This window comes from Mauremys mutica, chromosome 3 (assembly GCF_020497125.1).
Source record: "Mauremys mutica isolate MM-2020 ecotype Southern chromosome 3, ASM2049712v1, whole genome shotgun sequence".
NCBI lineage: Eukaryota > Metazoa > Chordata > Testudines > Geoemydidae > Mauremys > Mauremys mutica.
This window is the reverse complement of record NC_059074.1, coordinates 153,886,348-153,911,369: the sequence shown is the minus strand read 5'-3', so window position 1 is coordinate 153,911,369 and position 25,022 is coordinate 153,886,348. Positions and strand designations below refer to the sequence as shown.

The window sequence follows — 25,022 nt, the reverse complement described above, 5'->3', positions numbered from 1 at the left end:
CACCTCAGTGCCTTAGGCATAGTAGGATTCAAGCCACCACTCTTCACCTGCCTGGCCGGTGCTGGTGTTGAGGGACAAAGTGACAAGCCAGATCCTGCTCTCTGTTACATCACTGTAAATCAGGAGTCACTCTGCTGAAGTCCAAGGAATTACACCCATGTAAAAGGAACACAATCTGGCCCTATATATAGTTCATTGAGGTTATTAACCCTTTGACTGTGGGATTCAGAATTTGTCTGTGTAACTTGCCAACACGGCATTCTGCATCACTACTAGCAACAGGCATTCGAGTCCAGACCCTCTGACTCCGAAACATTGAGCCCAGGACAGAGTCGGAAGGGAAAGTTTCTTCCTCATGTTGATGATGGAGAATGTGGATAGTGTCCCATGGTTAGCAGCAGCAACTTGATTCCACCCTCACGGGACTTAGCCAAAAGATTAATTAGCTAATTAGTGTGTTTTCTTTGACTAAAAACCCCAGGAATGGTACAGATGGGGCATATGGTCACCTCTTTCTCTTTGTAGCAGAGATCAGGTGCCATTGTGTTACAGTCAGTTCTGATGCTATCTATTAGACACTGCAACATTATGTGTGGGTACATGTGTGAGAATATGGGGTTGTAGGTGCATACATGGTGGAGTGTGTAAGGATCAGTGTGCAGAGGTCTGTGAATGTATTATATGCTTGTGTATGCCTGCCTTGCTTTTAAGTCAAAATATTTTTCCGGGAACACATATACCCACAAACAAACAATTATATATCTTTCTTCAGTACTTGGATGGTCCCCATGACCACAGTAGCTGAGCACGTCACAGTCTTTAAAGTATACTCACAACTACCCCCTCCACTATGAGGCAGAACAGTGGTATTATCCTCTTTTTACAGGTGGGAAACTGAGGCACGAGACTAGGTGACTTGCCCGAGTTCACACAGGAAGTCTGGGATGGAGCAGGAAATTGAACCCATCTCTCTCAAGTGCCTAGGCCACTGACCAGCCTTCCTCTTCTTTTGTCCTCTCATGGTTATTTTCACAATCACAAGGGCTAGAAATGCAATTTAAAAAAAACCCTAAAAGAATGGTTTAGATTCTGGAGCAAAATGCCAAGGTGAGGAGTAGGCAAGAGGAGGATTCTGTAGAAAGTCCTGCGGTTGCATGATTGCAGCATGCATAGGGCCCATAATTTTATTGTTCAGCTTCTGCAGTGTTTGTGTATCCGTTTCCCTCCCTGCCCCCCCCCACTGAAATGTGAAAATCAAGAACAGTCCGTTCTTCCACTGCTCCTGTGCTTTTTCTCTGTAGAGGCGCAGGAGGCACTATCTGACATGTACAGGGAAGTTGGATTCCTCAGAAAACATCTCCTATATTCAACTGAGCTATGTAGTCCATGATTTGATGAAACATTTTTGCTCATTCTCGTTTTTTATTTTTTCCCCCAGCTCATGCAGTCACACGTGGAAATGACTCCTGGTAGCAAAAGCAGCCCTATGCTGTAGTTTTCCCCAAAGCAGCAGCCCACCACTTTACTGCCCATTAGCTAGCAAGGTCATTGGACTATTAGTCAGTGTTAACGTAACTACTCTAGCTATCTGGAGAAAGGCCTTGAATGAAACATAATCGCAGATACTCTGTCAGAGGTGAGAAATATCTGAGTGTGATTGCCAAGAATTCAGAGTTCTGTTAGAGTATCTTAAAACCTTACCTCCCGGTATAGAATATCAAGAGTGTCCTGAAGATGTTTTACATAATTTTCTACTGAATAGGTCTCCTGTATAAAAGGAAAATTAGATCAGTCATTTTTCCAGTGTGCAAGAAACTATGACCCCCTCCCCAACCGGCCCTCCATACAATTTACAAAACCTGATGCAGCCCTCAGGCCAAAAAGTTTGCCCACCCCTGTGCTAGATTGAGGCCTCACTGAAAGTCAGTGGAAATACTTCAATTTACATGAGTGGGTGTTGGTTCAGGCCGATAGTTTGTCCTGCAGAACCTTTACTACTGGGGGTGATATGCGAGATGGAAATAACCCAGGTTGACTCTCAGATCAGCATTGTAAGCTTGTATGGCTGGTAGTTAGGAAAAGACATTTATACTTGTAACATGATCATATTTGCTCTGGTGCAGGGGTGGGCAAACTACGGCCCATGGACCAGATCCTGCCCGCAAGCTGTTTTTAGCCGGCCCATGCAGCTCAGCCCTGCTCCGGCCGGGGCACTGGGTCGGGGGCCGCACCACACGGCTCCTGCAGAGGGGTGCCTGCAGATGGGGCAGCCGCGCCTCCGCATAGGAGCCAGAGCCGGGACATGCCACTGCTTACCGTTTGAGGTAAGTGCCGCTCAAAGCCTGCACCCCCATAGCCTCTCCCCATGCCCCAACCACCTGCCCCGATCTCCCTCCCACTCTCTGAACCCCTTGATCCCAGCCCGGAGCACCCTCCTGCACCCCACACCCCAAACCTCTCATCCCCAGCCCCATTCCAGTGCCCGCACCCCCAGCCAGAACCTACACCCCTTCCCACACCCCTGCGCCAGCCTTGATCCACCTCCCGCCCTCTGAACCCCTCAGTTCCAGCCCAGAGCACTCTCCTACACCCCAAACTCCTCATCCCCAGCCCCACCCCAGAGCCCACACCCCCTCCCACAACCCCAACCCCGCTATACAATTTCTATTCCCCGATGTGGCCCTCGGGCCAAAAAGTTTGCCCACCCCTGCTCTGGTGCCATTGTAGGGTTGCCAATTTTGACTGGACGTACTCCTGGAGTTTTCATCACATGGCATAATCTTTAATTAAAGATTAATCTTTAATTCCCGCAGACTCCAAGCAGGGGCGGCTCTAGCGATTTCGCCGCCCCAAGGATGGCGGCACGCCGTGGGGGGGGCGCTCTGCCGGTCGCCGGTCCCGCGGCTCCGGTGGACCTCCCGCAGACGTGTCCGTGGAGAGTCCGCTGGTCCCGCGGGAGGTCCACCGGAGCCGCCTGCCGCCCTCCCGGCGACCGGCAGAGCGCCCCCCCACGGCATGCCGCCCAGAGCACGCGCTTGGCGGGCTGGGGCCTGGAGCCGCCCCTGACTCCAAGACAATCCTGGAAGGTTGGCAACTCTAACTAAGACAGACCAGAAACATGGAATCCCCTTATGGCATTTTTATGGAGTCACTTTCCAGAACACAATGGCACTTCAATGTCTCAGTAAGAATACACATGTGGCCTTTCACATTCGGATTGTTTGGTCTATTTAGATTACAATCTCCTCAAGGCAGGGACTGTCTCTTCTTCTCCTGTGTTGTACAGTGCTGGATAGATCTTTAGCTCTTAAATAATGACTACTGCTAATGAAGCCCTGATCTAGAGCTCCGATATCCCACTGTAAAAGCAGCGCTCTCATTTCAGGTAAGGGAGATATTAAATGAACACAAGTTCCTGTTGCTTTTTAGAGGTACAAGGGCATTGGCTGTCTGACAAAGGGGAAATGAATGGACTGTTAACCTTGTTCATCTGCCAAGCACCCAGTTTCTAGATACATACCCTGTCCAAGCAGTAATGACACAGGTCATTGCCTCCAATGAAGAGAGTGATCAGTTTCCAGTCCTCCTTGAAGTTAATTTTCTAGTGACACATAAAAAGCATAGAGTGCAATGTTCTAACAGCTCAAAATTGCTCAGGGACGCGGAGGCAACATTTAAAAATACAGTTAAATGGGGTATATCAGGAGTGTCAAAACAATGAAAATGAGCCATTCGGAATTAACAATGGGAAAAGTGAAGTCAGGAAACTGTGTGTGTGTGTCTCTGAGGGGAAATGTGGCGGGTGGGAGGTGGTAGAATACATCTTGGCTTTTGTTATGAAATTCCCACCAGAAAGGGGAACTGGCAGCTGCCTGGTAGGTTGTCAGGGTAGCTGCTGTACAAAGTTCTGTTTACTGGGAGTCAGAGACCACAGTTCTAAATGGATTTTGGCAGCAGGGGTTGGGATGGGGAGATCTACCTGTTAGTGCCAAATGCTGGGTGCAGTGTAGCAGTAAGCAGGGAAGGGAGAAAGGATTAGACGATGATGCACTAAAGCTGCTTCAGTGGAACATGAGTCACTGGGAATCCCTGCCAGCTGAGTGAGTACTACCAGGAATGCCAAAAAGGAGAGAGGCAAGCTCTGGGGGGACAGACATTTGGATTAAAACAGAACAGTCCAGGAGGCTGGTGACTTCACTGGGCTCATAAGGGCAGCTGCTAAATCTACGTCACCACCAGCCAACAATAGGGGCTGCTGAGAGCTGGAACGCAGTGGAAAACATTCTGTAGCATGTAGTACAAAGAAAGGAGTGGAAAGCATCTATTTTTAGAGCAGAGAGTTTACATAACTAACGGCTGTGAATCTATCCCACAAATGGAAGAAGGGCCTGGGAATCGCCAAAGGGCTGAATTCTCATCTCATTTCTACTTCTTTGCCCTACAGTGAGGTGCCAGGCAGGACAGAGTCCTGCCCCCTGTTTTTAAAGGGGTGGATGATTGGAAACACACTCTGCTAAATCTGAGAACAATTTAGTCTATTGCTCAAATGCCAGTCTTTCCACTCAGCTCTTCTCAGAGAGGGAGACTCTCTCCTTTCCCTCACCCTGACGAAAAATTAATAATGCAGAATAACAGACAGGAACTTGGCCCAAGGCATCTGTGCGGCTACACATGGACACATGCTTTGGAGAGCCCTGCCTTTTCAATACTCTGACCCACCATCCAGCAGGAGCCAGGGAGCACTGGGCACTCCCACTCTCCCATGCTGATCTCCCTGGACCAACAAGTCTCTCCCCAGCACCCAACATCCCACGTAGGCCCCACCAACACCTTGAGGAGGGGAGACCAGGTGTCTCCTGTCTTTCACACACCCCAGAAAGAGCAGCACTTATGGCTATGATAAAAGCCAGGGAGCCCTTCAATCACCTTCCCAGCCCCCATTGGACCAGGAACAGCAGGCCACTCTGGAGCAAGCAGCAGGCCACTTTATGCCTCCAGAAAACCTGTGACATCCTCAGGATTCCCCCTCCCCCAACACATTGCACAGTATCGTCTCCGTCGACTGGCCAGGACCATTGCTTCAGGTGGCCTGACCTACTGGCCAGGCTACAGCCACCCCCTCACCAGCACAGCGTCCCAGCATCGCCAACCTCCTCGGAGCAGGGACTCCAGGGGTGAGGGGCAGGCCCTCTACACCAGACACCTGACTCATTGCTGCTGGCTGTTTTAATTCACTGGTTTTTGTCTCCACAGCCTCACCAGGCCACCTGCTTTCATCTTTGCCTCTGCACTTAACCCTCTCCTCCCCATTCCAGTCCCCTGGCCACCATCCATACTGGTTTCCCAGTCCCTTCCTGTTTCTCCAGCCAATTTGTGTACCCTCCTGACCCCGTCTTCCTCACTCCAACTTTTCAATGGTTCAGAACCATTACGTTAGGCCATTGCCTACTTTGCCTTAAATTACATGTTTAGTTCTACAAAGCAGGGACTGCATCTTCCTATGTGGTTGTTCAGCACCAGTGCAATGGGAACCCAGGCCTGATCAGGGTTAATATAGATAACGGAGTAACAATTTCCTGGCTGCCATGATCCACCCACTGCACTCACACACCTTGACGCCAGTGAGAAATGCCTTGATCCTTTTTCCAGCTGTGAAACCCGCCTCTCCCCACCACCCAAACATGCTACATGGGTTATAAAAGCTATGCACTTACCGAGCTGCCTCTCATTAGCTCCACCAGTTCACGCGCCTGGGTTGACATATTGCTGTGGAGAGAGGAAAGAAGAGCACTCAGATCCTTGTTCTGACATGACGAGCAGAATGAACACAACTTGGGAAGGCTTCGATTTCTCCTCCTGGCCCCATCTTATGGAACTTCAGGACCACCAGGGCCACGCAGGGAAAGTGATGGCTCACATGTGAGAATAATCATAGGTGGATAATCTGAGCTGCAAGGGCTCCAGCCAGGATGGCTGCCAAGCAGCAGGGCGACTGAGATGAGTTATTCTTCTTGAAGGACTGGCTCAAATGGATTGTGTTTGGAGGAAAACACTCAATTCCCAAACCTGCTCTTGGAGATGACAAGGTATTTCATAGCCATGCGAGTTTTGCTGGCTAACCTGCAACTCACTCTCAAGTAAATGTAGTGCTGGTGAAAGGTGCTGGATCGACGGTCCTGGAGACTGAAGTCCTCTGGATAGCCATAGATTGGGTGCAGCAGCAATATAGGCTGCCTGCACATTTTACCCACCAGTGGCTCTGAAAGAGTCGTTCTCAAGGGAAGGAGAGGGGAGTTCAGTCTCCATAGTTCATTCAGTCCTCTACTGCTCTACTAGTGCTGCTAGCCAGGATAGCTTTTAATGCTAATAATGGGCTCCTATTCATTAGGCACTGGACTGCGACATACCATCTCGTTACCCAGAAGTCATTCAACAGCTGGGAGATGGCAATGGCTTTCAGGTCTTTACCGCCCTGGTCTGACACTGAGCCAGTGACCTACATGTAAAAGACTTATGGGAAAATTCACTGTGGGAATAAGGAGTGTCTCGTGGTTAAAGCACTGGTACCGGACTCGGAAGATATGGGATAGGAAGTTCTAGTCAAAAGATGACATCTCTCCCATGTAGAAAAAGTCAAACAAACACACTCCTCAAATATTCAGAAGAAAGAATATTATGCCATAGAGATATATGCACAGTATAGATAGGATCAGCCATTAAAGAGCAACTGGTTTGATAATTAATATTAACTCAAGAGTAACCTCAGCCTTGGGATGCAGCTTAACCTGCCAGTCCACCAGCTCCTCATGCCACTATCTCCCTGACTAGGGTGTGATTATGCTTACTTTGCTTTGGCTCCTCCCACTGCTGAGTTGAACCCGGCTGTTTCCTTTTCGGTGCCAGTGGAGAAGCCGAAGAGTTCTGGATTAAACTTTTTCAAAATATCTTAAAGACAGGAGAAGACATGCTGGTTATCCTTTGCACCGCGAGCAAGGATCAGCATCCCCTCCTACAGAACCCACATGCCAGTCTTGTGGTTGAGGCATGGGGCTAAAGGTCAAGACACGTTCACTGCGACTTTGGGCACTTAACCTATCTGTGCCTCGGTTTCTCCATATACACGTTGGAGGTAATGACACCTATTCACAAAGGTGAAACAAGCCTTCAATTAATGTTTGTAGAATTCATTCAGATCCTCAACTGGAAGGTATTATATATGCAAATTATTATTATTGTTACTGTGTCTATAATGCAGCAGGTGGAGTCAAAGCCTCTTCGTAGTTAGCAATACGTTTATAATACTTCACACAGTATAAAACAGACTCCAATTTTGATTTAAAACTCAGTGGGTGCCCATGGCACATGGATATAAGATAATGATTGAAATAAAATCCTACACACACTCAGGCATTTTCAAACCGTTCCAGAGCATGGATCGCATATTAATAGAAGAATTGTCATGGACCAAGCTCCCTCCAATTCATGGTCACAAGGACCACTTCCCCTCCCTTTTGTAATCTCCATGGCAACTACAACAATTGCTTAAATGGAATAATATTAGTGTTAGGTAAATATTTAACTTATTATTAGCTTCTTTCAGAACAGTTTAGCAGCTGGAAATAAGGAGGAGCCATCACCATGTGACCAGCCAGCACTCCGTTGGATTACAGCACTCAATTGCTCTGTAATGCATCAGTAGCCCACAGATCCTGCAAGGTTTCCACCTTGTCACTTGAGGCCACAGCTTGAAATAAAGGAAGAGCATCTGCTTTGGATTTGTGTCATTTTAGTCATTTCCTCCTGTAATCTGCCCCTCATCTGTTCAGCTGAGCTGATGTTACAGCCTCATCCAGAACCGTCAAATGGAGGAACTGACTCAAACTTTTAGCAGAGGAGTTCTCCCCAGTTCTCCCAGGAGTTCACCCCTGGGGTTTGAATAAATTCCTCAGATCCCCAACAGATGTGCATCCTGGGCCCTGTGTAAGGAAGGTGGGAAGCCAGCACAAACTTTCCAGCATTTGCCTGGCCGAGTCTTAGAGCAAAGAGTGCCCTTTCCCTTCTCCACTTTGGGAATTTTCAAAATACTCACTGGGTAAAGTCGTGTGAGTCTCTAGGGTTCCATCACCTCCAATGCTACAGAGGGGCAGGGAAAAGAACAGAATCAATCAGTCAGCAGGGTTAATACTGTAACACATACCATCTGTCGTGCAGTCACCATACGTTGCTGCTGTATCAGCTCAGAGAGAGAAAAAAAAAGAAAAGACTCAACCAGGAATAAGGGGATAAACCATAGGTCAAGTGTGAATTCAGGGAAAGTATTGAAAGGCAGATTTCAGATCAAGTCAAACAGGGCTGCAGCTAAGGCAGCGCATGCAGCCTTAGTGCCATGTCTACATGGGCAGCGCTGCAGCGGCACCGCTGCACTGATGCAGCTGTGCTATTGCAGTGCGTATGGTGAAGACACTCTATGCCAACGGGGGAGAGCTCTCCCATTGGCATAAAAAATCCCACCCCTGAACAGCAGGAGCTATGTCAGAGAGAAGCTCTCCTGCCGACATAGCGCTGTGCACATGAGCTTTTATGTCAGGGTAACTTATGTCGATCAGGAGGTGATTTATTCACATCCCTGAGCGACATAAGTTATGCCGACATAGGTTGTAGTGTAGACATAGCCTTATAGGCTACCAACAGAGCACTATGGAGCACTTATTTCCACTTATTCTGATGCTGCCCCATCAGAGCTGTGCAGTCTAACCTCACTGTTACCTACTGCATTTGTGAGCAGCTGTTCAAGGTGCACAGACTGCACTGATGCCTGCCAACCAGATATCTGGGATTCTGCTAAATGGACTGTAGAATAACGCCTCTACATCTGTCATTCACAACATGTTTGCATGCACAGTCACACTCATCCATAAGCAGCCACCCACTGCAGTGTGCACGCACACGTGCACACACATTCTCTCACATACACACTTCCACCCAGAACTGCTGTGTGTTTCACCTCCAGGAAAGTCCTCTCCAGGCTGTCTGCAGGTCATTCACGCTGGTTGCTTTGGCTCCTACAGCAGTCTGAAAAGACGGTAAAGAATCGTTTATGAAATGGCAAGATGACAATCAGAGGAAGTTGAGCGAAGCAGGAATGGTTTTGTCCTCCAGTAGGCTGAGCTCTACTGGCCCACGCTGTTGCTACTGAATGGGTCATTTAAAGGGTTAGTTGAAATGTACTGAGTAGAATTGGCTGAAAGAGCAGAATTTCTGTCCCACGGGAAATTCCAATATTTTGACATTTGGTTTAGTCCTGAATCAGAAAGAAGAGTCAAAACAGCTAATCTTTCTGTGCAATGAAAACTTTAGAAAAATTCATTTTGAAATATTAAAACATTTTGTTTCAGGTCAGTTCAACATTATTCTTCAGTCACCTAAGCCATTGCAGTGGCTCATGGGAATTGTAGTTTGGAAGCCTTATGCCCCCATTGTCCCCTAAGAGCACCAGATTCCCTGGCAGGACTGTATCTCCCAGGGCGCGGGTCCCAGATGCCAGCCCTTTTCCTGGCCACTGGCCCCGTGCCTGGGCCTCCGTGCCCAGGGCTCTACTCTTGGGGCACTGGCCCCACTCCCTAGTCACTGGCCCCATGTGCTTGGGGCCCCACACTCGGGCCCCCACTCCCAGGGCCCAGCTGCTGGCCCCGCATGCAGGGTCCTGGCTGCGGGCCCCATGCCCGGGGTGCCACTCCTAGCCCGGTGCCTGCCCCCAGCCTTTGCCCCCTTACCCGTGTCCGGGTCCCCCCTTCCCGGAGACATGGCACTGCTCCCGGCCCCAGCTGGGGGTGGGGAGCAGACAGGAGTAAGGGGGCTGGCTTTCAGCACCCCCACTATTGAAAGGGTTCCAGCGCCACTGCACCGGGGAGAGAACTCTCTGTAGTAACTCAGAACCCTCCCCATCTAGTGTCCCGTCACCAGCCATTGGAGATATTTGCTGCTAGCAGCAGCAGATTGGCTACGTGCCATTGTGGGCAGTCCCATCAAGCTCAGTCTTGAAGTCAGTTAGGTTTTTTGCCCCCCACTGTTCCCCTCGGAAGGTGGTTCCAGAACATCACTCCTCTGATGGGTAGAAACCTTTGCCTAATTTCAAGACTAAACTTGTTGATGGCCAGTTTATATCCATTTGTTCTTGTGTCCACATTGGAGCTTAACTTAAATAACTCCTCTGCCTTCCTATATTTATCCCTCTGATGTATTTATAGAGAGCAATCTTATCTCCCCTCAGCCTTTGTTTGGTTAGGTTAAACAAGCCACGCTCTTTGAGCCTTGTCTCATAGGGTAGGTTTTCCATTCTCTCTGAAACATTTCATGAATCAAGAGAATAAAAGTAACAAAAAGATTTCCTGGGAACACGCAAGCAGGTCACTGTTCAGGGGCTTGGGGCTGGAATAGCAGGGAGTGCTGCAGATCAGGCCTGAGGTCCTCCAAGAAAAGCTCAAGCCCCATCGTGGGAGTAGCCAAGGTTACTGTAGGTCAAGACTGAAACGCATCGACAGAGCTCTCAAAACAGTGAAGCATGTACAACCCTCATCTGCAATATTAGCCTGATCCTTTGAGTTGCTCTGTCCCCATAACTCCTACTGACGTGAATGGGAGTTGAGGCAGCTCTGCACCTTGGCAAGATTGGGTCTCACCTCTGGCTTTAGTCCAGGCTATTTATTCTCCGTTTCACAATTGCCAGATTCACTCATAACTCTAAGATATTGCTACGGCAAATGGACACAGCTGGGCAAGTCACAGCAATTTGCTCTCCATCTGATGGTGTCTGACACCATAACATCCAGGGAAACTAGAATTGCCCTTCCCATTCTCGGCTCAGGGGAAGCACTGGTACTCACAGTCAAAGAATCTCCCAGCGCTGCTACAACTTTGATGTCTGTTGGCCGTAGCTTATGTACTAGACAGGAGAAGAAAGAAAAAGCAGGGTTACCAGTTATCATTGGAAAATATTATCCTGGGTGAAGGGCCTGGTGATCTTGCTTCCGATTGCAGACAATGAAAAAATCTTTACTGACTTCAGGGGGAGCAGGCCCAGGGTTCTACACAAACCTCAGTCATCAACTAGACTGAGGAATAAACTTGCAATTCACTTCTGCCTCCTGGCTTGCTCCAAACCATGTGCTTGAGTAATAGGGAAGTAAACAGAGCTTAACACTACCTTTCACATGTCACTTTAGAAAAACCTGAAATAGATTAGACAGATTTAAAATTGCAGACATTCATTCTGTTCTGTTTTCAATTGGCTTTAATTTAAATCTAGGTTTCCTACTAACTGCTCAGATGTAAAGCATTCCCGCTATGTCCGGGTACAACACACGTGTTCTGCTCATCAAGCAGGTGCACCCAGGTTGGTCAAAGCTGCTTTGCTGCAAATGTACCAGGCACATCTGGCTTGATTAAACCAGCCAAGTTGTTATCTGTCCATTAGAATGCAGCCGCTGTGCTGGTCAACATGCTGGGTTTGGCAAACTAGAATGCCCTTGCTATGCGCTGGATAGACAATGCCTAACCTGGTTGTTTTCCTCTCACCCAACATGTGCAGTAATACAGTTTTAAGATTTTGCTTTTAAAAAGCACAGATGATTACTCCTCTCGGTGGTTCAGTCCAAAGCAAGGTCTCTCTCACCTGATGTTGGGACACTTTCAGATGGAGTCTGTGCAGGACATGACAGGTCACTGCCCCAATTCTTAAACAAAACAAACAGCAATATGGTTAGGAGATATTAGTATACTTTGGAACACACTGAACGAATATTACAACCAAATCAAAATCCAAAAAAGAATAGTTCCTAACTAGTTACCTGAGAGCTCGGCAGTTCTTGCCTTTCATCCTGAAATGCTGTCCAAATACTGATTAATTCAGCTGGTCAGAATATTTTTGGTGAAATGAAATTTCACCCAAACATACTGTTTTGTCAAGGTCAATGTCTCACAGAGATGTGTTGATTTCAACAAAGTTTATTTTAGGAAGGGAGGGGAGAGGAGAAAAGAAAACTTCCCACACGCTATAGCCTTTTGGTTAAGGCAATGATGCAGAAAATGGGAGACCCAGGGTTGAGTCCTTGCTCTGCCTGACAGAGAGTGGTCTAGGATGAAAAATTCTGGCTTGAATCAGGCAGAGCAGGGAATTGAACCTGGGTCTCCCAAGCCACTGCCCTATCATTTTTGCTAAATGCTTGAAATGTTTTGTTTTCATTCCAATGGAGAAAGAAAACCAAATTCGAAAACCTTAAAAGTTGCTGTGAAATGGAATTGTGATAGTCTGGTCAACCCTATTAATTAATGCTTACAGGTCTCATGTGAGGCAGAATAGGTGTTCTCCTCTGAACTGTCACAGACGGGTAGTCAGCCAGCGTGCCAATTCAGTAGCAGAGCCAGGAACTGAACCTAGGAATGCCTGAGTCACAGTCCTATGCCAATTTCTCTATCCACACTACCTCTCAACGGCAGCAACAGTACATTCTGAGAAGCAGAGATGGGCCAGTGAGGAAAATAAATTGATACAATGGGCAAGTCCCATAAGGAGCAGGGGTGTCCACTCTGTGCCCAGACAAAGGCCATGTTGACCAGTGGTCATGTGAGAGCTTGAGGGTATCACCTGATTTGCAGGAAAAAAATCAAGTCAAATGTAGCTGCCCTCATCTTTAACACAGTGGTGCGGCTCAGAGAGACTACAATCCAGTTAGAGGGTGTTATAAAGGTCCAGGACTCGTCAGCTGGGTTAATTTTTGGGGGGAGGGGAGGAGCGGGGAGAAGCAGTTTCCACTCTCTCCTTTTCCTTCTACTGCCTCTCTCTTGCCCCCTTCCATGGGATCCTTCCAACTTGATAACTGAAGTGTAAGAATCATGAACTGGAAGCCTTTCTCCAGTTCCCTGTTTAGCTTTCTAGAAGCAACCCCGGGTGCTGCTGTGAACTGTAGCTGGGAGGGGGAATGGTGGTTTCCTTTTCAGTTGCAGCCTGAAGCAGCACTTGCTAGTGCCACCTGTTGTTCTTTATAACTAAGGCTGCGAGTCTGGTCCCAGAAGTCATGGATTCTGTGACTCTCCAGGACCTCCATGATTTCTGCAGCTGCAGCAGCCAGTGCGGCTGACCCCAGAGCCGCCCGAGTAACTGGCCCCGGGACCAGCCACACCGGCCGCTGCTGGTGCAGCTGGCCCCAGGGGCCACCGGAGCAGCAGTGATCCTAGGGGCGGCCCCAGAGCAGCTGTCCCAGAGCACCAGCAGTCACGGGGACCACCCCAGAGGCAGTCGGAGCAGCAGGGGTCAGGAGCCTCAGGGCAGCAGGGGCCGGGGGCTGTCAGCCCCTGCCACTGGAGCACGGGACAGCCATCAGCCCCTGGGGCCCCCAGAGCAGCTAAAATTTAGTCACGGGTGTTTATAGTAAAAGTCATGGACAGGTCAGGGGCCGTGAATTTTTGTTTATTGCCCCGGGATCTGTCCATGACTTTTATTAAAAATACTTGTGACAAAATTTTAGCCTTATTTATAATCCACAATGGATGCAGGGATTCACACTATTTTGTTTGGAAATTAGGTCCCAGCTGGGCATTACTTGGAGCTAGACAACAGCAGTGACCTCATTAAGAAGGCCTAACTAGCCACTCAGACCATTGCTTTGGACAATCACCTTCCCCAGCCATACTCACACCAACAGAACTGCACAGCTATCTTAGGAGGCATCCACACCTCCTCCAGCCACCTGGCAAGCACAGGTTCCCAGCTCATTTTTCCAGTTCCTACCCGGAATTAGCTCTGTACTGGTTATGCTAACTCCTCTGCTGTTCTCTGCGATGGTGGAATGTAAAGCCTTCATCTAAGAGCCAGTAGATGTTAATTGGAGACATATTGCAAGTTCATGTAACATACTGTTATCACCACTTCCCTTTACTGGATAGAGCTGCCCAAGTGCATGGAAATACATTGCCTCTAGTGGCTGGATGCCTGATGAGGCCATAAACCCTCCTTTAAAACAAGTGACCTAGGCCTGCATTTTTGGGGCTGACAGGTACTAAGTTGTCTTGCCAATACTGTGTATATCTGGAGCAGCTGACTTACAGTAGTGTCCTTTGACTGGATTTGTTACTGTCATGACTTAGCCCTGGTCTACACTGGGGGGTGCGGGGTGGGGTGTTGATCTAAGTTACACAACTTCAGCTATGTGAATAACGTAGCTGAAGTCAAAGTACTTAGATCAACTTACCGTGGTATCTTCACCACGGTGAGTCGACTGCTGCTGCTCCCGTTGACTCTGCCTGTGCCTCTCCCAGCAATGGAATACAGGAGTTGACAGGAGAGCGCTCAGGGGTCGATTTATTGCATCTAGACTAGATGTGGTAAATCGATCCCTGCTGGATCGATCACTACCCGCTGATCCAGTGGGTAGTGAAGACATACCCTTGAGAACAGTTTTAATAAAGTTTTAGTTAAGTTATTCCCAGTCCGCACTGGCTGGTACAACTGTGTTTGCAAAAACACTTGAGAAAGAACCATTTAAATACCCATTGACATAGGAGGAGATGTGTATGTTCAAAGCCTAGTAAGAAATTACCGTTTACAAATTCCAAATGATGTGAAAACACCCACTAGACAGGAGCAATTTTGCATCCAAGTGTGTATGTGTAATGTACAGTAAGCGATATAGGCAATTACCTGAATTGGCTTGTTAGTAGGTTCCAGAGGTGGGTATGTGTAGTTGCTGTTCCTGTATGTTCCCAGGAAGGGTTTGTGCTGATGAGAGAGGAGAGAAAGGGAGAGAAATACAGATCAGGCAGCAAACAACGGCACAGAAGACAGCAAATGAGATCAGGATTTCTGCTGCCAAAAGATAATATATCTAGAGATGGCCTGAGCTACAAAGTGTGGATCTGGATTTTGAAACAAACACCCTCCCCTAAAATTTAGGGGTATTCAGATCTGGGGACTTTAGTCCAGCCCACCCGCACACATCAGATCCCTTCAAAGAGTGGTCAGGGCTGTTTGGATCTGTAATCCACTCTAATATAGGGAGTGGAGAAGCCTGGGCAGCTCTGCCTGCCTCAGCGGGGAGGAGCCTGGCCTGCACGGCTCACCCTTTTTCCATAGTGGCTGTATAATTTGGGTTGTGGTCTTGGTACCTAGCATCCACCTCAGGAAACATGGACTCTCATAGATTAAAGACCCCATCAGGAGGCTTGCTTCTCCCTAATGAGAATAGCATGATTGTCCCTAAGCTTGTAATACAGAACCCAGAACCTGAAGGCGCAGGGTCAAAGAGACTTTCCCACTGAAAGAGCAGAGTTATTCCAAATGGTTTAAATCAGAATTGTGTGTAGTTTGATCAGAAATCCACCACCACCACCACCACTTGCAGACTTTCATCCTTTAAATTAACCCATTATGCTTATAAATGGTTTGCTATAGACCTTTGGTCTCTATAGCCTGGCATATATGACAGTCACACATACACAACATCTGCTGTGTTGAGTTAGAGAAGCAAAGGGACAGAATACATGGAGCCCTCGAACATCAGAATCTGAAGTCATTTTATGTAATAACAGATACACTAAATGACAGATGGAACTCCCCCAAAATAGCCTCTAGTGTAACTTAGCTACTGTACTGCAATTGGGAAGCCTTCACAACAGTGATGTCTCAGTAGGGAAAGTGCCACTGTGAGTGCGTACCCATGGCTTCCACAAAGTGCCATGGACTTGCCACGTTAAAGACTCAATTCAAAACCCTGTTTATCCACAAAATAGGTCCAGAAAGGACAGCAACAGGGCAAGGCAACACAGTTTCCAGGGCATTTTGAATATCAGATTATGAGAGATGTAGGGAAAAACAAATCCAACATTCATTTTCACTCTTCCGCAAGAGGAGAGTAACTGGCTGCCTTATTAAATTAATACTAAGTAAACTTGGACCTGATAAAAAGGAAGTACCTCCCACAGTCTATAGTGAGTCTGTGGAGCCCGCTGCCTCAGGGGTGTGACACAGAAGCCCATCAATGCCAACTGGCCAAGGGTTTGCTGTTCTGTAACAGCAACTGTTAGCGTGCCAGCCACTCACCACCCCTAGCACACTGCTTTCATAGTATTTATCCATACAGAATAACATGTGAGGTCTCTAATAAAAGCTTATGTCATCCTGATCCTCAATCATTGCATCATATATGTAGAGAGGATATTTAAGTAATTGTGTATATGTACTGAAAATATGTTTTAAAGTCCGTCACCAACCAAAGAGAAAAACATGTTTCTTCCAGAGAGGAGATAGACAGGTGAAAACACATCCTATCTCTGTAAATTAAGCATTGTAAGCCAACATAATATGAGCTCAATTTACATATGAAGTCAACAAGGGGATGAGAAGACACCGGGGACTAAACCAACAGAGGTTGTCCTGTCTCTGGCGCCCAAAAATGAGCTTTGAAGAATATAAAAAAAATGCAAGGAGATATTTTGTTATCTTTCAGAGAGGAAGCAAACACGACAGTGCTTTTTGCATTGATGAAAGAGGGATCCCAGACATGTTGGTTGGAGATGCTGGGAGATTTGCTTTAGGTGAGAGAAACACTTTAGATGATGAGGGGTTAAGCCTGTTTATAAGGCACTTCTTAGAGTTACTTACTTTTTGTTTGATATGTAACCATTTCTATTTCCATTGTTATCCTTACTCGCTACCCCTTAAATCTTAGCCTTGGATAATAAACATGATTATTTTCACTATAAACATATCTCAGTCTGTGCTGCTATATTGGAGTTGATCCTCAGTTAAAGCAAACAAACTGGTGCATGCACTGTTCCTTTGGGGACAGCTTACCTGGTAATTTCTGCACGTGTCCAGTAGCTCACACTGCCGGGAACTGCTTCAAAGGGGCTCAGGGATTGGGGTGCACCTATGGTTAATCTGCCATGCAAAGTAAGGGCTGGCAGAGCCCCAAGGAGACTGACACCACAGACTGGTGGTGTCAAAGAGCTGACACCCAATTAAGCACCAACAAGTGTCTCACTCACTGAGGCAGGGGTATTACAAGGTGACTCAATCCTGGATATCCTGAGAAAGTGTCACAAGGGGTGAAGACAAAATGTGGAAGTGGCTTTAAAAAAGGAATGGATAAGTTTTGACTCACAGCATTTATAGTTATCCTTGGTAAGATAAAGGTAATCACCAATTTTAATGCTCCAGGGCATAAACTCATCTCTTCAGAGGTCAGGAAAGAATTCCCCAAATCCTGGCTCATTGCACAACTGTCCAAATTTGTTATTTTCACCTTCACCTAACGCATCAGCTATAGGTCATGCCCCAAAGTGTGATACTGGACCAGGTGGACAGATGGTCTGATCTGTTACAGCAGTTCTTGTTATGTTCCAAAAAATCAGCTATGCTAGTGATTTCTCTATAGGGATTTTACTACTACATAGTGGCTGGAGGCTCAAACTCATGTAATGAAGGTAGGTGAGAGAGACAGACAAACACAGATGATGGTGATGGACACATTAGAAATTCATAGATGGATAATTGCTGTACAGAGCAAGGAGGGAAGAAACGAGTAGAATCTCCATCTATTGTCATATAGCAGCTCAAAAGTCCATGAATGCACTGATGTTCTGAAACTCACAGCAGAATAGAATTTATACATCACAAATTTTTAAGAAGTTCAGAAAAAGGGCTGGGGAAAGGGAGAGAAGCAGCTGCCCATTGTCGAAAGACGAAACTGCTGAGCTGGTATGCAATCACAAATGCATGTGCTGGAGGTTGATGGAAACATGAAACTCCCTAGATCCATACACCCAATGGGGGAAACTACAGTGCCCCCCCATGTACACATGTACAGCATACATGCAGCCTCTTCAGTATTAGTCACTAGGGGCCAGATTTTTAAAGACATTTAGGCATTTAAAGATGCAAATTGGTGCCTAGTGGGATTTCCAAAAACATCTAGGCACCTAATTGCCAATGAGTTCAAAGGGAAAATCCATTCTGAATCTCTTTGAAAATCTCACTAAGTGCTTATCTGTATCTTTAGGCACCTAAATATCTTAAAAAATCTGGCCAAAGATCTAAACACACATCAGCCATGTTATCAGTTTTTGTAAGATGGTATAAGGCCCAGAAACACCTGAAGCAACTATTGTGCAAGAAAATATTCACATACAGTTAACAGAGAAGCAGAATTTTAGCAGACTTGTTCCAAAAATACTGGATCCTTGCCAAGAAAAGGGCATGAACCCACCCACTCCAACCCCTTGCTTCCGTAATGGTACAGTATTTACCGGAGTTGGGCAACTCAGGGTAATGTTCGCCTTGGGGTCAAAGAAGTCCATTTTCTCTCCTACAGGCTGAAGCTGGGGAAAAAAAGGAGAGGATTAGTTTTGTAGCTGTGTCTTCTCATCTTACATTTCTATAGCAATTTTAAACCCAAAGAATCCAAAGGTGCTTTACAAATTTAACTAAATTGAATAATTGCCTAACTCTGAATTTGCCTGTGATTGAAATGCAGCCATTTCTTTGGAGGAACATGGCAGCTGTGTTACAGAGCACAGTAACACTAGCCAGTAGTTTAGAACAGGAAGTAAAGACGCATACTATATTGTTGAGGGAATTTAGGAAGGCAGAAGTAGCTGTATTGGAATTTGACCAGAATACCAGGGCTAAGGCCTCTTGTCTGATTTTATGTCTGTTGAAACTTGGCATCAACCACGGCAGGCAGCAAGGATAAATCATCTATTTCTTGTCACAGTGCCAGTGAGTAAAAGGAAAACTGAGCATCACTGCAGAGGTTCCTGGATAAAAACTGGGGATCCACTTTTAAAAAGTGAATTTAGAATAGGTGAAAGGTTCTGGGTTGACAGCCAGAGAGACTATAGTCCTCTTTTTCTCCTCAGAACAGGTACAGCAGAGGCTCCAGCAGTACAAGCAGTACTTATACTGCCACACAAATGTGCCTCAGCCCCAACCTGGAAGGTGAGAAGGTACGTCAGTCAGTCTCCATGGCCTATGCAGTCTTCAACTTCTCTTTCATGGAGACTGCCAGTTAGTGCATTCCATGGGATTTCATTCCTGTTGATGTGGACACCTGTCCAATAGGATGTGAACTGAGACCCACCAAACTCAGTTCACCACTCAGCCAACAGATGGAAGAGACCTTTAAATTAACACTGATCTGGGCTGGATTTGAATAGGTGACCTCAATATGAATGGTCTGGGTCCCATCAACAGTGGCCTGAGACACCCAATCCCCCAATGTAACAACTATTACACAAAGGAGACGATTTTACAGATACTTTGAATCAATTCTGGTTGATGAGCCTGATATACAAGTCCATGCCATCCCTACCATGGTGTTCCAGAGAGTCCTGGAGAGCTGAGACTGGGATTTCTGACTCAGATGGAAACAGTCTGGTGCAAGGAAGGAGATATCTGCATGCCCATCCTAAAAGGAAAAGTGCAAAAGACACCTGAGTGCAAGAAGTTTGGTAAGTTTATTTCTTTGGGTCACTGAAGTTGGAGCAGAGGTAGTAGCTGTATGGCATTTCCCATTATACACTCCCATGTGGAAGGCCTACTGGCATCTGGGGGGATGAAGTGGGGTACTACCAGTCAGGGTCACCAAGTACTAGCAATGGGCCAACCCCAAAAGGATAAGCACCCTAAAGTTCAGATGTTTAATGTGCTGTTCTAGCCTGGCTCTAAAAATGGCCTTGTTGTGTTCTGTGTTTTGTCTTTCTCTTTAGGATCTCCAGTGCCACAGCCACAAACTCAACTGGGATAGGACAGTATAGGTGAGCCTTTTCCTTCTCATGCATCACCACCAGGAATAAGGGTGCTACAAACCACACAGTGCTCCTCAGTGGGTTTGCTCAGATATAGCTCAGTGGAAGATAGTACACAAGTCCACTGATGAGACACAAGAAGGAACAGAAGAAAAAGCTCCTTCTCTTGTAGCTCACTTTTTTGCAGCGGCGTCAGTTCTGCAGGGCTAACAGGAGTAAAAAGCAGTAAGAGTTGTTTGTCACTGAAGTTAGCAGACACAAGTGAGTACACCCACACAGTCACCTTTCAGAGAAGAACTCCAGTTTATTACTGATTTTATAATATCTGAAAAGGTTTGGGTTTGGAAGTTTTAAGACATTGGTTTTCTCATGAGATTTTAGGAGTGGATAAAAGAGTTTGGATTAGATGGACTAAGGCCACAGAACTGAACTTCCTCAATTTGAGGATGTTTTGATCAAGCGCTTTGGGTTGGCTCATTAGAGAAGTAAGGACTCCTGCCAAATTTTGGATCTGTATCTGATCTTCCACCAAGTTTGTAGCCAGGATTTTGAGTCAGGCCCGTTTCAAGTATGGATATAATATGGAAAAACATCTGTTTTGGGGTTGTTGTTTTTTTACAAAACTGGAAGAAAATCATTTTTGAGGTCTAACTATTTTTCAGAAACAAATTGTGTCTATTATTTTTCATGTCCAAGTTTCTAGGCAGTGTCCAACCCCACAGGAAGGGCTTTTCACAAAGGCTGACCTGAGCAGAAATCAAAGCCTATGATTTTGAGAGACTTTTCAGCCCAATTTTGCAGTCTCAGAAAAGGTTTGTTAGGAGAAGAAGCTGAACGTTTGCAACTTGTCACCAGTTATTTCTGGCATTTTCTGGTTCTCTCTGGCCCTATAATACCACAGCTTCTCCTGTTTGGAATTTGACCACATCTGCTTCCAGTTCCATCTGAAATCAGGAAGTGCAGATGTGGGTGAAAAAAAAAACATTGAATGGTTTTCAAGTTTCAGAAAAGATTTGTGTCAGTTCTTAGATTTACTAGCTTGCTTCACTCACCATACAGGCCCTGGAGCCCCCTCCTACTGCCAAAGACAGGGGCGGCTCCAGGCCCCAGCACGCCAAGCATGTGCTTAGGGCGGCATGCCGCAGGGGGCGCTCTGACCGTCGCCGGGAGGGCGGCAGGCGGCTCCGGTGGACCTCTCGCAGGCGTCCCTGCGGAGGGTCCGCTGGCCCCGTGGCTCCGGTGGACCTCCCGCAGATGTGCCTGCGGAGGGTCCGCTGGTCCCTGCGGGAGGTCCATCGGAGCCGCGGGACAGGTGACCGGCAGAGTGCCCCCCGCGGCGTGCTGCCGTGCTTGGGGCGGCGAAATGGCTAGAGCCGCCCCTGGCCAAAGATGGGGGGAAAGGGCTGATTGCCTAAGACTACATTTTGGACTGATTACTATGTAGATCCCTCTCTCTGCACAGGCACAGAAGAGTAAGATCATGGGTCAGAAAGAGATGACAATGCTGCTAGTTAACAGTGAGGGTCGTTGCCAGACAGCTTTAAGAGCTCTAACATAACTGCCAGGGCTCTCTACGCAGCTTGATTAATCAGTTTCCCCATCATTAAATGGGGATAATGATACTGATGTCCTTTGCAAAGTGCTTTGAAATCTACTGATTAAAAGCACTATATAAGAGTATAATGATAACTGTACTTTTAGCTAACACCTGCCTTTGCTGAATAAGTGTGTATAGATATATCTTTACATGTAATCTTTAATTCATTTCTCAAAGGTTAAAACAGTAACCAATATAAAACTAAATTATGTAAATCCAAGTATTGGGAACTGTTCAAGGAATTCCAACAACATAATATACACAAACCAAATTATATTCATCTGGGAACTTGAAGAGCACCTGGCAAATCCTGATACTTTCATATACTCTAGATGGGTGGGTGAGTGCCTGCATCTAACCTAACTACTGAGAGTGACCTATGGCCATACCTGAAGAAGAGGAATCTTGGTATTTTGGAAGAAAGGCTGCAGTACCACCGTGAAATTCTCCTGAGTGTCATACCTGCCCGACTCCACTAGCTTCCGAGTGCTGTTCTGTAAGAGACAAAAAAGACCATCGTCAACCCACCAACCACTTTGTCACTCTTAAATGGTGTTTAGGGCATGTAGCTGCACTTCCACCCTTGGGCTGACACAGTCAGGGATCATAGACCTTCAGGGCACATGGCAAAACCCATCTTTTTTCCCTAGGGGCTGAAGAGGTTGAAGCATGATGGAGTGATTGTTTATGAGGGATGGAGGTTGGGTGAGGAAAGTCCCACTTATGGGTTTGTGTTAGGGAGAGTTTTCCTGCTGATTTTGCCACACTGATATTTTTAATAATAACAAAGGTACCCAGAATAGTAGATGGGCACTTTTTGTATATGTTGTTATAAATTGCAACAGGCTGATTGCTGGAAAACCCTCTGCCCTGCCTCAGTTGTAGGCAAAGCCACTGCACTCATCCTGGTAGATGTACCTGGTAGGCTCTGGTAGCTTCCATCACCATCACTAGCTCTTGTGACCCTTCTGTCACTGGGAGAACACAACTACACAGATCTCTGCAGAAGAGGTTACAGAAGTAAGAAAAGCATACAGCACAAGAGCCAAGAGTGTAGATGCAAGAGACACTCACCCATAGCCATTCAGCATCCACACCACCGGGGATCAGTGCTGGATGTCTGTATACTACCCTTTCTATAAGAGTGCCAGATGGCCTTTGCCATCTTGCACGATCTCAAGCCACAGTTTTATCTGCCCCTTTGCCCTACATGAGTGGTGCAGCTCACATAGCAGTTTGGCTACCTCTAAGCATTTCAAGGTGATATGCACTGCACTATGTCACCCTATGTCCCATTATCTTTGGGCACCTAAGGGTATGTCTACACTGGGACATCCAATTCCAAGTTGGGTAAATGTATGTGTGCTACCCTCACCCTCCTTCATGAGATTCTAACCCTAGACCTGGGAGCCCTACACTAGCACAGGGAGGCCTATCCTCTTGAACCCTAGCTGTAGCCAGGGGAACCCTACCCATTAATACCCTAACCATCACTAAGGGAGCTCTACCCATTATTATTCCGACCCTTGCCCAAGGAGCTCTACCCTCTGTAACCGTAACCCTTGTCCAGGGAGGCACATCTATTATTACCCAAACTCTCCTCAGGGCAGCCCTACAGTATGGAACCTGAACCCTCCTCGGGTTTCCTCCATAGAGAAATAGGGAATCGAATTTTGTCTTTTCTCCCACTGAGAGTCACCGCGGATGCCAGAGTAGGCGAAAGCTGCTTACCCAGTGAGATGTGTGGGGCACTGTACTTGGTTATCCAGAAACATCTGCCTCAAGGAGAGGAGGTCCATTACTTCAACTAGATTGACCAGAGCCCTGGGAACCTGAAAGGAAAGTCAGAGCTTTGCTTGGCAGGAGCTGGTTATGCAAATTGCAATGCCTTTATTTTAAAGCACAGAGCACAAGTGCAGCTCCCCCTTCCTGCCCTGGTTAACTACTCAACCAATCCTGCCCAATTGTTGATCTTTCCTCTCCACCTCACTTGACTGAACCCTCCCTCCTCCTGCCCCGGGTTGTATGTTGGTGTCTCATTTGTCAGGCCATCTCTCAGCATTAGAGATGAAGACAGTGTAGCCTGCATTATAGAACTCATTGGGATACATTTGGTTCAAGGGTCACCCCTTGGCTACCCCACAGCTACTAGAACTGGGGAAGGAACAAGCAATGCTGACCAGTGAGTTACTAAAACTACTTACTTCTGCATGCAGAATGTCGAGGGCTACTTGAATGCGGCTGGTGAAATTTACAGCTGAATAGTAATTCTCATCGAAAAAGAAGAGAAGCAGGAGTTACTGCCAATGACGGCTCACAAATGGCTTGAGACAACAAAAAGATATTGCACTGGACATTCATTCCCATCCCCTTTCTTCCACCATGCTAGGCTGTGGTCTGTTCTTGCTCCCTTCCAGAAACCAAGTGGCTCAATTATACCATTACTCCACCCTCAAATGTAGATAGGCTGAGTACAGATTGGCTTTTCTAGAGCTCCCTGTTGAGCTGTAGCAGATTGAGTCAATGTCCAATGGGCCCCTCATCTCTGGCTGAGGGAGAGAACCAAGTGGTAAGTGTATTCGAATGGGGTCAGTCAAAAACTGATAAAACAGAGGCACAAATGTTTCTGGTGTGTGTCATTCTACTGCTATCCATTGACATCATTAGCAGGCAAGGACATACCGGCCATAAACATCTGGCAGAAGCACAGGAGCTTGGCTAGGCCTATTTAGCTATAAGGATCCCCCCACTCTGTTGCACCCTCAGTGTGCTAGTGGTAGTGAAAAGGATTGTGTACAAAAGAGACAACACCCTAGATTCAGAGCCAGGTTTAGAACTAGGGGTGAGGGGCATGAGAGATCCCACACACTCTTTCTGGCAGCCACAGTCTGAAGCAGCATAAAATCTCTGTAGCACTGACCATTACAGAGACTTCCGGCATGCTCCCTCCTGCCTCCACCACCACCCTGTGCCGAGACTTGTGGGGGGAGGTGAGGTGGGCGGTGTTGGACTACTTGTGGTGGCCTAACACAGTGCTGAACCAGGACAATTCTTCCCTGGTTAGCTGTGGGGCTTTTCCAGCACCTGTATACCACCAGAGCAGAGAGGAAAGAATCCTGCCCTCTCTCCCTCTCCGCATGCCTCAGTCATGGTCAAGAAAGGCAGGCTTTTCTCTCTCTCTCTCCCCGCCACCAACACACACACATAATGGCTGGTTCCTACCCCACAGCAAGCAAGCAGAGACCACAACAATCTTAGTCTGGGGCTGCTAACTCTGTTTAAAACTAGGCACTGCCAGCAGAGTATCTATCACTCCACAAAGACCCCACAGTACTCTACAAAATTCAGCTTTGTCTGGCATATTGGGTGACCCTCATAACTCAGGGACTTCCTTTCCCCTACCCTGCAACCTTGGATTTCATGGGACGCAGAGGTTGGCTTTCCTTACACTGGTGTTTTTACATCCACACCAATCAGCCTTGCTGCCATGCCAGCTTCTCAGTCCTGCTACTTACAGGGTCTTTGCAGTAGTTGCACAGATCATTAGCTCCAATTAACACAGTGATGATCTTCCAGTCAGTGTTGAAATCAATTCTCTGAATAAAGAAAAAAAAAGTGTAAGTTA

The 25,022-nt window shown here is 46.9% G+C and overlaps 1 protein-coding gene across 2 annotated transcripts in view; it reads right to left on the bottom strand.

The window, feature by feature from the left end:
- PLB1 (phospholipase B1) overlaps positions 1-25,022 on the bottom strand; it is a 125,026-nt gene that overhangs the window by 10,782 nt on the left and 89,222 nt on the right. For both annotated transcript variants that reach the window (XM_045009584.1, XM_045009585.1), the window contains 16 exons: positions 24,913-24,993; positions 23,602-23,667; positions 23,129-23,229; positions 22,316-22,397; positions 21,787-21,891; positions 19,365-19,460; positions 18,301-18,372; positions 14,696-14,773; positions 11,672-11,732; positions 10,884-10,942; positions 9,005-9,072; positions 8,090-8,133; positions 6,846-6,945; positions 5,715-5,766; positions 3,521-3,601; positions 1,702-1,767 (listed from right to left, as the gene is read on the bottom strand). In XM_045009584.1, coding sequence (XP_044865519.1) covers positions 1,702-1,767; positions 3,521-3,601; positions 5,715-5,766; positions 6,846-6,945; positions 8,090-8,133; positions 9,005-9,072; positions 10,884-10,942; positions 11,672-11,732; positions 14,696-14,773; positions 18,301-18,372; positions 19,365-19,460; positions 21,787-21,891; positions 22,316-22,397; positions 23,129-23,229; positions 23,602-23,667; positions 24,913-24,993 — 1,212 coding nt within the window. The remainder of the gene's footprint in view (positions 1-1,701; positions 1,768-3,520; positions 3,602-5,714; positions 5,767-6,845; positions 6,946-8,089; positions 8,134-9,004; positions 9,073-10,883; positions 10,943-11,671; positions 11,733-14,695; positions 14,774-18,300; positions 18,373-19,364; positions 19,461-21,786; positions 21,892-22,315; positions 22,398-23,128; positions 23,230-23,601; positions 23,668-24,912; positions 24,994-25,022) is intronic.